Source organism: Mobula birostris, chromosome 6 (assembly GCF_030028105.1).
Source record: "Mobula birostris isolate sMobBir1 chromosome 6, sMobBir1.hap1, whole genome shotgun sequence".
Classification (NCBI taxonomy): domain Eukaryota; kingdom Metazoa; phylum Chordata; class Chondrichthyes; order Myliobatiformes; family Myliobatidae; genus Mobula; species Mobula birostris.
Genome location: NC_092375.1, coordinates 173332565 through 173346356, shown reverse-complemented (window position 1 = coordinate 173346356; position 13792 = coordinate 173332565). Strand labels below are relative to the sequence as shown.

The window sequence follows — 13792 nt, the reverse complement described above, 5'->3', positions numbered from 1 at the left end:
ACAACCTTACCACCCATGTACCTAGCCAAACTTTTTTTAAATGTTGAAATCGAGCTCGCATGCACCACTTGCATTGGCAGCTTGTTCCACACTCTCACAGTGCTCTGAGTGAAGAAGTTTCATCTTATGTTCCCCTTAAACTGTTCACTTTCACCCTTAGCCCACAACCCCAGTGGGAAAAGCCTGTTTGCATTTATGCTATCAATGCCCCAATGATTTTACATACCTCTATCAAATCACCTCTCAATCTAACCTTTCCATACATCTCAGTCCTAATCTATTCAATCTAACTTTTCCATATATCTCAGGCCCTACAGAACCACCAACATCCTCGTAAGTTTCCTCTGCACTCCTTCAATCGTATTTGCATCTTTCCTGTAGGTAGATGACCAAAACTGCATACAATACTTCAAATTAGGCCTCACCAATGTCTTATACAACTTCAACATAACATCCCATCTCTTGTATTCAAAACTTTGATTTATGAAGGCCAATGTGCAAAACGTATTCTTTATGACCCTATATACCTGTGACACCACTTTCAAAGAATTATGGATCTGTAATTTTATATTTGGTTTATTCAATTTCCCCAGAAAAAAACATTAATGTTAACATTTTATTCAGTGATGATATCAACAATGGTGCGAGACAAGGTATAAATTCTCCACAATCTGATCGAATTTTGGAATATGCTTGAGATACTAAATAGATTATTATTTTATTCTATGGTTATTTTTATAAATGAGACCGTGGCCTGCAACTAACAGGCTCCTGGATCATGGACTCAAAAGTAAATGCATGCTTGGATAATAAATGTTCTTTGAACTTTAAATACTTCTCCAATTACTTTTCAGTGTAAGGAAAATAGTATTGAAAGATGTTAGCAACACTTTGAACAGCCTGTGTTCTGCATGCTGCCTAACATGGTGGTTTGTTCTCTGAGGCCTTCATTTTAGAAGGCCTTCACTTCTGCCTCTGGTGAATCTATATTTTCAATGGGTCAAGTAGAATAGATTCCACCTTAGTTGTTAAGAACACAAGCAAAATACTGTTCTTTATTGCTTTGGATGGCAATTTAAAATGGCATTAAGCTGCTTTGAAATATTATTATGTTTTATTTTTCTGATATCTTTAGCTGATAATCAGGATGTCAGTCAGTTCTAAAGCAATGAATGGTTAATAGATTATAATCCCAAAATAAAAGTTTGCAAAATGCAAAAGTGTCACAAGGTAAATACAAAATGCTCCATAACTAATCATCTGGTTCAAAGGGGCTCAAGAAGATGTATCTTTTCTAAATTGAAAGAACCAAAAGGTCTTCGTCCGTATTGATACAATGATTTCTCTCTACCCAGCAAACCAAGGAGAAGGTGAAACTCATCATTCAGCTTGCTGATAGTTTTGTGGAGAAGGGACATGCTCATGCCTGTGAAATTAAGAAATGGGTCACAGCTGTGGATAAGCGCTATCGAGATTTCTCATTAAGAATGGGGAAATACAGATCCTTTCTGGAAAAGGGCCTTGGAATTACTTCAGAGGTATGCAAGATCACTTGACCACAATCATGGCATGAATAATGGTGTGAGTACTTTGTTTGAGTGTCTGGCTCCATGCTTCAAAACATCCGGTGAATGGTAAAGCTCCCAGGTATGTTATTTGTCAAAAAAAAACCACTCCATTACCACCACCATGCTGTGAGTTTTTAAAATTGTCAATGTGTCTACATGAGATATCTGTCTGCCCCTCTGAAAAAGTCACAGGGGAGATATTAAAAAGATAACTCAAGGCCATGAATTTGACACAGATACTCATATCAGCCCCTCCGTTCTTTGCCATAAAATAGCACTTATTGAAAAGGGCATTCATTGCCCCTCAGTTTCACATAGCCTACAGTTACAAAGTTTCCAGATTGAAACTGCACTATTTTATTGTTAATAAGGGAAATTATGTCTAAGAATTTGTTGTAGACGGGTCATATTCTGCATGGAGGTCAGTGACCAGTGGTGTGCCTCAGGGATCTGTTCTGGGACCCTTACTCTTCGTGATTTTTATAAATGACCTGGATGAGGAAGTGGAGGGTTGGATTAGTAAGTTTACTGATGACAGAAAGGTTTGGGCTGTTGTGGATAGTGTGGGCTGAAGGACCTGTATTGTGCTGTAGGTTTTCTATGTTTCTATGTTTCTAATGCAGCTCCTGGTTTGGTTTGTTTCTCCCAGGACAATAAAGATCTGGAATTAGATATCATTCCAGCAAGTCTCACTGACCCTGAGGTTAAACTTAGAGATGCCAACCATGAAGCCAATGAAGAGAAAAGAAAATCTGCAAGAAAGAAAGAGTAAGGATGAAGCTGTAGTTGTGCTATTGATTATCTGTAGCAAAGTAAGATTCAAACACTGGATTTTATTGTTTACAGCACCTTTACCTGTGTAAAAGAATGCGTGAATTTGAGAGAAAAAACATGGCCCAAGACAGTATAATATAATACATTATTTTAAAAATGTATAGTTGCTATACATTTTTAACTTTATTTTTTATGGTCCGAGCTCTGTGTGCATTAGTTGAGATGAATAGAGTCGAGAATCTGCAGCAAGATGTGTGCAAGTTTTATTAGGTCAATAAAAGTGAATCAACAGGTCGCACTGTAAAGTTCTGAGACTAAGTTAACTAAACATCACAGAACTGGGATTGATAATTATTTGAACAAAAGGTGAATGAATGGAATTAATATCTAATTGAATGATGAACAGCCACAAGAGATTAATTTGCAGTAGTTTTTCCTGATCATATCCCTTCCCACATCAGGTCTGCCTTCCCATGTGACTCAGCTAGCTGAATTCTTTTTTTTTGTTTTTTTAGGGTCCTAAGCTGTAGAGTCAAGCTCCAGTCCTCAGCTTGTTTCCAAAAGCACTTTGACACAGTACTCGAATAGGTTAAAGAATAGCCCAGAGAGCCACAGCTGCATAAAGAAAAATCTATTTGAAATAAATATGTGCCTGTTATCATCACTTTATGACATAAAATGTGTGGCAAAAATTTGGAAGGTATTTGAAGATGCAAAGCAATGGAGGTTATGATTTCACCTCTGCTTTACTGAATTTTTGCATGGCCTTTTTCAGATTTGAAAACATGCCTAGCAATCTCATCTATATACTAGGGTGCTGGGTTATCATGTAGTCAGTCATAGTCTCAGTTTATATAGACTAATCTGCTTACCACTCTAACATCCTCTTCCTTATGTTTTCATCAGACAAAGCAGAATAATCCTAGATCCTTAGATTAGAAAAGCTCTCAAGTAACTCAATATTGTGTGCAAACCCTAAATGATATTTTGGGAAACAGCTACTTAGTCCCGATATTTCTACGTATGTACTGTTTGAAAAATGAGAGCAATTTTGTTTATTTTCTGTGACTTTGTTCAGGTATGTGCAATTGAGTAGATGCAGCTACAATGTGCTAATAATGACTTTACTGTTTATAGAATACCTCACATGTCTCATTCCAATTTTATTGTACCAGCATTTAAAGTCTTACAGCAACTTACTGAAAGAATCTGCAAATCTCCTTTCTTATGTTTGTTTTTTGAAGACTCTCACAGTCAGCAGTTAACTATTACTTAACCCTTTTGCTGAGGTAACATACTCCTTATTGATAGCTGTGCCTTTGGTTCCTTATGAATTATTGTGTTCACTTTCTCTACTAAGTATGATGGACTGACTGAACTATTCCTGATTAGTCCAGGCCATTACAAATGCAGATAGATCTTGTCCCTCAGAAGTTCCTCCAGTAACATTCCCACCACTGCTGTTCGACTCACCTTATAGTAGTTTCCTGATTTGTCTTTGCAGCTTTTCTTGGAAAACGACACAGCACTGGCCACCTTAAGTTCCCTAGTGCCAACAGAGATACCAAAATTCTGCCAGGGCCCCAGAATCTTCTTACCTTGCTTCCCACAACATCCAAGGATATATTTGGTTAGGGTTTTGGAATTTATCTACCTTTATGTGCCTCAACTCTGCCAGCATCCCTTCTTTCATAATGTTGATTCATTTCAAGACATCACTGTTCTATCTCCTGAATTCCCTCGTTTCCATGACCTTCTCCATGGCAACTTCAGATAAGAAGTATTCATTTAAGACGGAGCCCGTCTCCTGTGGCATCACACATAGATGACCAGACTAATCCATCATAGGATTTATTCTCTCCCAAGTTATTACTGCAATAGTTTTCATTTTTATTTTCAAAAACTGTGGTCTTCGGATAGCAGTATCATTGTTGGAGGTGTTGCAGCCATTATTGGAATGTGTGGAATTTTCCACTTGATTGCTTTAATAACTCATTAGTCATTGTTCTAAACTGTGAACACTTCAGGAGATTTTAGCCTCTTAACGAAAATATGCACACGGTTATTTAGTTTCCACTCAACTGTAGTTAAAAGCATTTTTACTGACCCTTGTTCCTCACACTGAAATGTTCGTGATGCCAAAAGCAAAATACCGCAGATGCTGCAAGTCTGATTTTAAAAAAAACTGAAAAATTTAATGGATAGGCATTAATCTGGAGAAAGAGAATGAAGTTTAAAGTTTTAGTTCAATGATCTGAAATGTTAACTGTATTCTCCTTACGAAAAACATTGCCTAAGCTACTGTGTATTTCCGGTAAATAATTTTGTTTTTGGTTTTGTTTAGGTTTATGGAAGTTCTTCAACTCTTCCCATTCTATCTGTTCATTCCAGCATTCATAGATCAATTCTATACTTTTGAAGATGATTTCATTTTGAGTTCAAACCACATTTACTTCATAGATTGCATTATTGATAAGCGTGATATATTATACATTTCAAACATGGTTGAGAAAAAAAGCAGATGCTAAAAATCTAAAATAAAAACCGAGAATGCTGGAAACACTCGGTTAGTCAGGCAGCATCTGCAGGGAAAGAATCAGAGTTAATGTTTCAGGTCGAAAGCTACATCACTACTGGAACAGAGAGAAAACAACGTCGATTTTAATCACCCTAGTGATGGCATTATCATTCAGTTTTGAAGACTTAGGGTTGGCAAGGTGATATCAGCATTAACAATGTTCAGAATCTTAACTTATGATGGTATTGAGGTGTGTTGTGTGGTTTCAAGTTCCATCTTTGAGATAGAATAGTACACTGAAGCACTGCATACATGCTTACAAATGGGTATATAAAATTTTAAGTTACGTATTTTGAACAAGATCAATATGTTCTACTGATGCCATTTGTAATATTCATCACCCGGTCAGAATCACCAACAGCAACTCAATGAATTGTTTATCACATTACTATTAAAGAAGCTTGGTGAGTACAGAATGGCTGCTGTAGTTGCCAGTGCTGACCACCATGAAACAGCCTTGAAAATATGTAGAGAATATTAAACCGCAATTGTTAATTACTCAGTGTTAAGCTGCAAAGAGTTAACCTTTAGAAATGCTGTTTTGCACCAGCAATTTTCTATTATCACCACACATGGGCAGTAGTTCATCGTAAAGATAGTCAGCCAGAACAAAGTAACTTTGCAGATATTTGTTCTTTGTGGTGACAAAGAAGTTCAGAAGCAAATTGGACTTGGTTACTTTGTTCTGTGGAGAAGGAATGGATGGGAATTGGAAGTTACTTTGAATTTGATCTGGGCCCAAGTTGCAATAAAAATTACACTATTATTGAAAAGTGGTTCAAACCAAGTTATTTTTATATCACTAAATAGAAAACCTCCCATGAATCAATTTTTAAAAAAATTATTGCTTTAAAACAGCCTTGATATAAAATTTTGGTGTAGGTTGATAAATTAATGTGTAGTTAATATGTGGAATAATTTTCCTATTTTCCAAAACTTTAACAAAATTTGTAATTTTTAGATTAAAATAAAGATTTGTTTCAATATCAAATTGTGCTTCAAACAAAATTTTCTTCCCATTTCCATTTCAGATTTATAATGGCTGAGCTCTTGCAGACTGAAAAAGCATATGTTCGAGATTTACACGAGTGTCTTGAGGTATGCCGTTCTCATTGTTCTTAAAGGCCGTAGATATATATTTGATCTAATGGCTGACTATCTTACACAAGTTGATTTGAATTATCTAACTAAGTAACATGCGCATATTCTGAGATGCAGATATGTCTTTTAAACTTTTATTTTCACTTAACAGAAATGGAAAATTGACAATATAGGTCAAATTGGATTTTGGAAGGGTACAATGTAGTAAAGAGACTCTTTAGGTTTAATTTCAGATGAAGTAGAAATCTATGATGATGCTAAGATGCTATGATACATCCTAGGATGTGTTGAGACTCAGACTCAGTAATGTAACATGAGGTCATCGGGTGTTTTAGATCTTTCAACATCAGACACTCTCGCTCAGGAGATCCAGCCAGGGTTGATCAGGGCCTGGTTTGTGTCCCAGCAGCATTGGTCCACAGGTCACACGCCTTGATCCATAGCCATCTAGAGGTTTGCTCAGCAAACTCTGTGATGGTCCTGATGCTCTTTTCTTTGCAGCCCCTGTAATGGCAAGGAGAGAGTAGGATCTGTACAGCGAGCTGGCAAAAAAAACCTCTACACCCCAGTTCACATCATGCCCTCCACCCCTGTCTCTGGCACTGGTCTACCAGCTCCTGGTTTTCGGCTTTCTTACATTCAAACACCTCCCACTCCAATCTTCCAGCCTTCCCAAGGAACTGTCAGTTTTACTATGACTACCTGCTTCAAAGTTTTAAACGTAATTTTAAAATGAGACATGGGGCAAAAATAAATACTTAGATGAGGGGTGCCTTGATTTTTGGATCTCCTAACCAATTTGAAAATGCTGCAACGTGCAGGATTTTCTCATTTAGGTAATAATGACCAGAATATATTTTAAATAATGATCGCAAAGGACATAAGAATGATAAAAACTAAATTACTAGATTGGACAAAGGCTGAATTTCTGTTTGCAAATTGCAGTGGTAAAATGGGTAACAGTATTTGGAATATCAATTAGATAACTTAAAACCATTTTCCACAGAGCACTGGAAAAATATAAAGTCTGTAGATTCTGGAAATCCAGAGCAACACACACAAAATCCTGGAGGAACTCAGAAGATCAGGCATATCTATGGAAAAGACTAAACAGTCAGTATTTTGGGCCAAGACACTTCTTCAGGACAGGAAAAATATATTTCACTACAATCAAAAAGACAGCTAAACTCTCATTGAAGCATAAAAATGCAAGGGGCTATGGAAGGCAAAGAAAGGGCATGTGATATGGTTTAGATTCAAAGGAACTGTCCAATATAGAGAAATACAAATACAACGACGTAAAAAATGCAGAAGTAAACCAGTCACCGGTTCCTGGCCTTCACGTGTGACTTATCCACTAAGCCCAGTGGAACCATTCCTCCTGACAGGAGAGTGGGCAAAAATGGATTATTGGAGCCTTAAAACTGGTGGACGGGTCTCATCAGCTGTGGTTAGCAACTCATCAAGGAGAATGAAAATTCTGATCTCAAATTTCTGCTGCCTTGTGGCTATACCCACTCATTGGGAAGGCTTCGGGAGTAAACCCCGAGGGAAAAGTCCAGAGCTGGAGTCCCTAAGACTCCGGGGAACACAGTGCTGACTGGTAACTCCTGCGATGCTGCTGGTACCAAACTGTATCGATCTCTGCCGTTCCTTTGGGTTCATCGATTGTGTGGAGAGGGGGATCTTGCTACATGGGCAACAGCTTACTCTCCATATGGTACTGCCCTGGCTTGCGTATCTAGGCAGCTAGGATGTCACATCCATGATCAACCCTGACCAACAGAGGCCTAAGGAAATGCCCACCCTTCAAGCCTGCTCTGCTATTCAATATGATAATGGCTGATCTGCCTAGGCCTCAGCTCTTCTTGTGTGCCAGTTCCCAAAGCCATTATTTCCTGATCTTTCAAAAATGTATCCTCTTTAACTACTCCTAATGAACTAGACTCCACAACTCTGAGAGAAGGAATTACAGAGATTCACCACTCTCTTAAAGAGGTTCTTACACTCTAATGTTTTAAATGACTGCCCCCAAATCTTGCACTTATTATCCTAATAATGAAAGCATCTTGATGTCTATCCTATACGGGATCTTTAATATTTAAGTAAGATCACCCCTAATTATTCTGAACTCCTGAGAATATAGTCCTAATTTCTTCAGCACTTGTGATCAGATAATCTTCTCATCCCAGGATCTAGCCTAGGAAATCTTTTTTGAACTGACCCAATTCCATTAATTTGTTTCGTAAATAAGAGGACCTAAACTCTGGAGCAACACACACAAAATGATGGAAGAATCCAGCAGATCAGGCAACATATGTTGAAATGAATAAACAGTCAATGTTTCGGGCAAAGGCCCTTCTTCAGGATTGAAAAGGAAAGGGAAAGAGACCAGATTAAAAAGCTGGGGGGAGGGGAAGGAGGATAAGTGAAGCCAGGTGGGTTAGAAAGATAAAGGGCTGGAGAGGAAGGAATCTGATAGGAGGGAAGAGTGGACCACAGGAGAAAGGGAAGGATGTGGGGATCCAGGGGGAGGTGATAGGTAGGTGAGAAGAGGTAAGAAAGCCAGAATGGGGAACAGAAGAAGAAGGGAGGGGGAGGGACTTTTTTTACTGGAAGAGGAAATTAATATTCATACCATCAGGTTGGTTGCTACCCAGACAGAATTTCAGATGTTGCTCCTCCACCCTGAGAGTGGCCTCATCTTGGCACAAGAGGAGGCCATGGACCCACATGTTGGAACGAGAAGGGGAAATCAGAATTAAAATGGTTGGCTACTGGGAAGTTCCGTTTTCGCCGGATGGAGCGGAGGTGTTTGTTGAGGTGGTCCCCTGATTTACGACAGGTCTCAACAATATAGAGGGCACCACACCGGCAGCACCAGACTAATAGACGACCCCGGCAGATTCGCAGGTGAAGTGTTGTCTCACCTGGAAGGAAACTCTGGATGTGGCTTTGCCAGCATCCTGCACAATTGTAACAATGGGTCCCTATTTCTCAACACCAACCCCTTTCAATAAAAGTTAATGAGTCATTTGCCTTCCTGATCTCTTGCAGCACCTGCCTGCTAACCTTTGTGCACAAGAACACCAAAATAGCTCTGTACTTTGCTCGCCTGCAATCTTTCTCCATTTACTAACTTCACATTCCACTTACGGAAGTGCATAACCTCACAGTTTCCATATTAAACTAATTTCACCAAGTTTTGCCCACCCTCTCAACCTATGTACTGTATATCCAGTTCAAAAGATCTAATAACCCCATCACAACCCTTCCCACATACTTTCATGCCATCGGAAAACACAGGTGCATTCTATCCTTCCACGTCACTAATATATTTTGTATATAATCAAGGGAGAATTATGGATACAGTGGACCAGTGCTATTCGCACAATTTTCAGATATGTGGGTGATTGTTGGGTGGAGGGGATAGGAGGTGTAGTTAAATCTGTGAGGGATTGAGACAGATTAAATGAGGACATTAATTAATTTATAGAATAGTGAAATAATTAGCAGTTAAGATTAAACACAGGTAGTGAGAGGCAGCAGCTTTACACAAGAATAGAGAAATCACAGAATGCTTGGAAGATGCATGTACAAAAAGGAAGGAGCAACATACTGATTTTGGGTCACAAGTGCATCAATTACTATAATTCATATTACAGGTTAGCAAGTCTGTAAAGAAAGCAAGAAAAACAAGTAATGAGGTTTCTTTCTAATGAGATAAATTAAAAAGCAGACTAGTAATGCTAAACATGACTGAACCCTTGGTTCGAGCACATTTTGAGGACCAATTATAGCTCTGGTTATGAAAATGACTATCAGGGCACTACAGATAAAAGAAGGCTGAAAGATAACCAAATAAAAGTATTTAAAATGATGTAATGCATACGGAGAGGATGCAGCTAATGGACCCATACATGTTTCTCTTAACCAATTCTGTAATTTATCTATACATTTTCTTCTTTGACCTCTAATAACTTACATATTTTCAAAGATGCACTAATGTAGTTATTAAGATTCAAAGGATATACTGAATCAAAATCTTCAAACTATTAACCTGTTGCAAGTGATAATAATAGAAGCATAAATCTAAAAAGCAGACTTATTGTTTCCAGCATGACTGTCTAGAAATACTAATGTGTAAACAGAATAAAGTTTTCCACTCTCAGAATCATTCTAGCTTATTTGCAGCAGTTTGACCTTCTTTGCATTGGCAGAGACAAAATCACTTAAATCATACAATGCTTGGTTATGGATTTTAAAACCAGCTGAATTTAGTTATTCTTTGGCTTTTTGTTGTTAATATTTATTGTACCTTTAATATACTTTCCCTACATAACTAATGCTTGCAACGGCTTCTTTGTGAAATGATTCCAGAAAGTAGGAGCAAACTTGAGAAAGCAGTTTGGGGTCCCGCACAGGTTCCTTTCTCAGTTTCCTTCAGTCCAGTATTTAAAAGTGAGAACAATAACGCAAAGAAATAATTTGTTGAATCACCCTTTCAATGATTTGTTGCTAATCCATCTTATGTTGCTTTCCTGCTCACACACCTCCTGAGAAGGAAAGTAGATAAACTTGACTAATGTTTCAGTGTGTGTAGCTGTGGAAGCTATGGAATTTAGTAAGAAAGGCTAATCCCAAGATTCAAAGTGCATTTATTATCAAAGCAGACAACCCCAAATTTTTCTTACCTCTGTGCAAGCTTTCTCACTCATTTCCGCAAATTTTGTGAAATATTGTGTAGAATTTGCACAAAGATTTGAAATCAGACTTAGAATGGTGTATCATAAATGTACAATTGTATTTCTATAATATTCTGATTAAAAAAATCAACCTGAGTAAAGAGCTACTTGGCTTTGGATATTGTTTTTGCAAAAATGTTTAAATGGGATAACAACATGTGCAAGAAACTGATTGATTTAAGTGGGAACATAAGCTGAATATTTTTTAAAAACCAGCATTATCAAAAGGCACTGCACAGACACTCATATGCAAACGTGCATACTGAGCACTGTAATCTGAAATAAATTCACAATATCAAGTGTGCAAATATTTATCTGTATTCTTTCTTAATACTTTTCAGAGCTATTTCTGGGAAATGACCAGTGGAGTGGAAGAAATCCCACCGGGTATTATTAATAAGGAACATATTATATTTGGAAACATTCAGGAGATCTATGACTTCCATAACAAGTAAGTGTTGAATAACTACTCAGTCTTGACCCAACAGCTCACAGAAAACTCTCCCCGCTTCTCTGCATTGGACGCTGTGAAGCTTAGAGTGTTGCCCCCTTTTGCTTTCATACCTGATAGGCTTTGTTAAACCAGTAACCTGCTGATCAATAGAAAGACAGGTTCACTGTACACTAGAGTGAAATTAGGACGAAATCAGCGATCGTTTAGACAGTGAATTAAGCAGAGAAAGGTTGAATGGATTTGTTTATGTCAAATTGTGACTGACTAACTTGACTGAGTATTGTGATGAGTAACAGTCAAGTTCATAATGAAAAAGAAAATTATGTTGTAAATATATATATATATAAAATATTATAATTGTATAATATATATTTACTTCGTGCAAGCTTTTGGTAAGATTGCATAACAAGCCTACCATCAAGATTGAAGGACTTGGAATATAAAGATCTATTATGGCAGAACAAAAAAATTGCTAAGTAACAGGAAACAGTAGTGGTAAAAAATGTTTTACAGACTGGGGTGAAGTTATCAGTGGATGCTCCAGGACTCAATGCTAGGACCACTGCTTTTCCTAATAAACATTAATGATTTTGTCCTGTTTGCAGGGTATAGCTTCTAAATTTGATGTAGTGAATCCTAAGGAGGATAATAATAAATGTCTGAGCAGATGGGGTTTGTCAGCCATGTTTGACGGCTCATCAAAGAGAAGGAAAACTCTGATCTCAAACCTCTGCTAATTTGCAGTTACACTTGCTCCTGGGGAAAGCTTCGGGAGTCAATCCCAAGGAAAAGTCTGGAGCTGGAATCCCTAAGGCAGTCTTACGTTGAGTCCAACACTGACTGGCAACTCCTGAGACACCGCTGGTGCCAAACTGTATCAGTCTCTGCCATTCCTTTAGATTTGTCTCTGCCGTTCCTTTAGATTCGTCAGCTGTACGGAGAGGGGGAGTCCGTTACCTGGGCAACAGCTTGCCCTGGCTTGCTTATCACATAGCCGGCTAGGACACAATATCCATAGTCGACCTCGAACAACGGAGGGCCTAAGGCTGGTAGAAATAGTGGATTGTTGGCATGGGAAATTTAAAGTGAGAAATGTGAAGTGTTACATTTTGCAAAGAAATGTGTACAATTCATTGAAAGTAGGATGCCAGATTGGAAGTATTAATAGGATGTAAATAAAGACACAAAAGACTGAGATGATGAAATCTTGACCAAAGAAAAACAAACTGCAGGAGGAGTTCAGTGGGTTCAGTAGCAGCTGTGGTGTGGGTGGAGGGGGTGTGGGGCTGGTGGGGGCAAAGGAATTGCAGATATTTGGGATCTTAAAGCAGACACTTGACATGAAACGTTGACAATTCCTTTCCCTCCACAGATGGGTTCCTCCAGCTGTTTTTCTAAGGTTATCTATGGCTATCCTTCATCATATGTCTGAGTCACTGGCCCTCAAGCACGGAACAGAGGCTTAGACTGTGGCTGTCCTTTGTCCATGTCGCTGGCCTTCAAGCATAGATTGGAGGCCTAACCTCTCATTCCTGCACATCCCTGTCGCTAATCCCTAACCTGACCCCTAACTCCCTTCTCTGTTCCCAAAACCATGCTTACAAACTTAAAAAACAACTAAGTCTGAAACATAATCTCAACAGAGACCGCAGGCAGCTGGGCACCATCTTAAATACCCAATTTATTATCAGTCTTAAAGTCACAATTCATGTTCAGAGTTAACAGTGGAGACAAGTTCTGTTACAGGGTTCACAGAAAGCAGGATAAATGTCTGAAAGGAAAGAACTACAGGGCTGTGGTGAGAGAGCAGAGTTGTGACTAGTTAGATTGCTCTTCCATTCACTGATGTGAACTCTTATGGTCCAACTCTTAGTGTTCCATTCCATAACTGTTATGAGCTTCTATGTTCAAAGTTTCAAGTACCTTTATTGTCAAAGATGTATACATTATACAACCTTGAGGTTCATCTCCTTGCGAGCAGCCGCTAGGGTTGCCAACTGTCCCGTATTAGCCGGGACATCCTGTATATTGGGCTAAGTTGGTTTGTCCCATATGGGACCACCCTTGTCCTGTATTTCCCCTACTAAGGTAGAGCATTCCTATGAAACCTCTCATGCCGAAATGGCGTAAAGCGAAGAAGCAATTACCATTAATTTATATGGGAAAAATTTTCATGCGTTCCCAGACCCAAAAAACGACCTACCAAATCATACCAAATAACACATAAAACCTAAAATAACACTAACATATAGTAAAAGCAAGAATGATATGATAAATACACAGCCTATATAAAGTAGAAATAATGTATGTACAGTCGGGAAGATTAAAACCAATTTGTAGAAAAAAATCGGCACGTACACGCATGCGCACGTCATGTATGCACACGTCATGCATGCAGACACAGGTGCCCGTGCAAGGCTTCATGGTCATGGTAGTCTTTCTCGGGGTAAACACGTGTCCCGTACTTGACTGCTCATTTTGACCCTTATTTGGGAGTGAGAAAGTTGGCAACTCTAGCAGCCACAAAACAAAGAAACCCAAATGTTCCCATAAAAAAGAAAAGAGCATCAAT

The 13792-nt window shown here is 38.5% G+C and overlaps 1 protein-coding gene across 1 annotated transcript in view; it reads left to right on the top strand.

The window, feature by feature from the left end:
- kalrna (kalirin RhoGEF kinase a) overlaps positions 1-13792 on the top strand; it is a 734185-nt gene that overhangs the window by 450092 nt on the left and 270301 nt on the right. Inside the window, exons 22-25 of the mRNA XM_072261937.1 lie at positions 1356-1538; positions 2218-2336; positions 5952-6018; positions 11108-11217. Coding sequence (XP_072118038.1) covers positions 1356-1538; positions 2218-2336; positions 5952-6018; positions 11108-11217 — 479 coding nt within the window. The remainder of the gene's footprint in view (positions 1-1355; positions 1539-2217; positions 2337-5951; positions 6019-11107; positions 11218-13792) is intronic.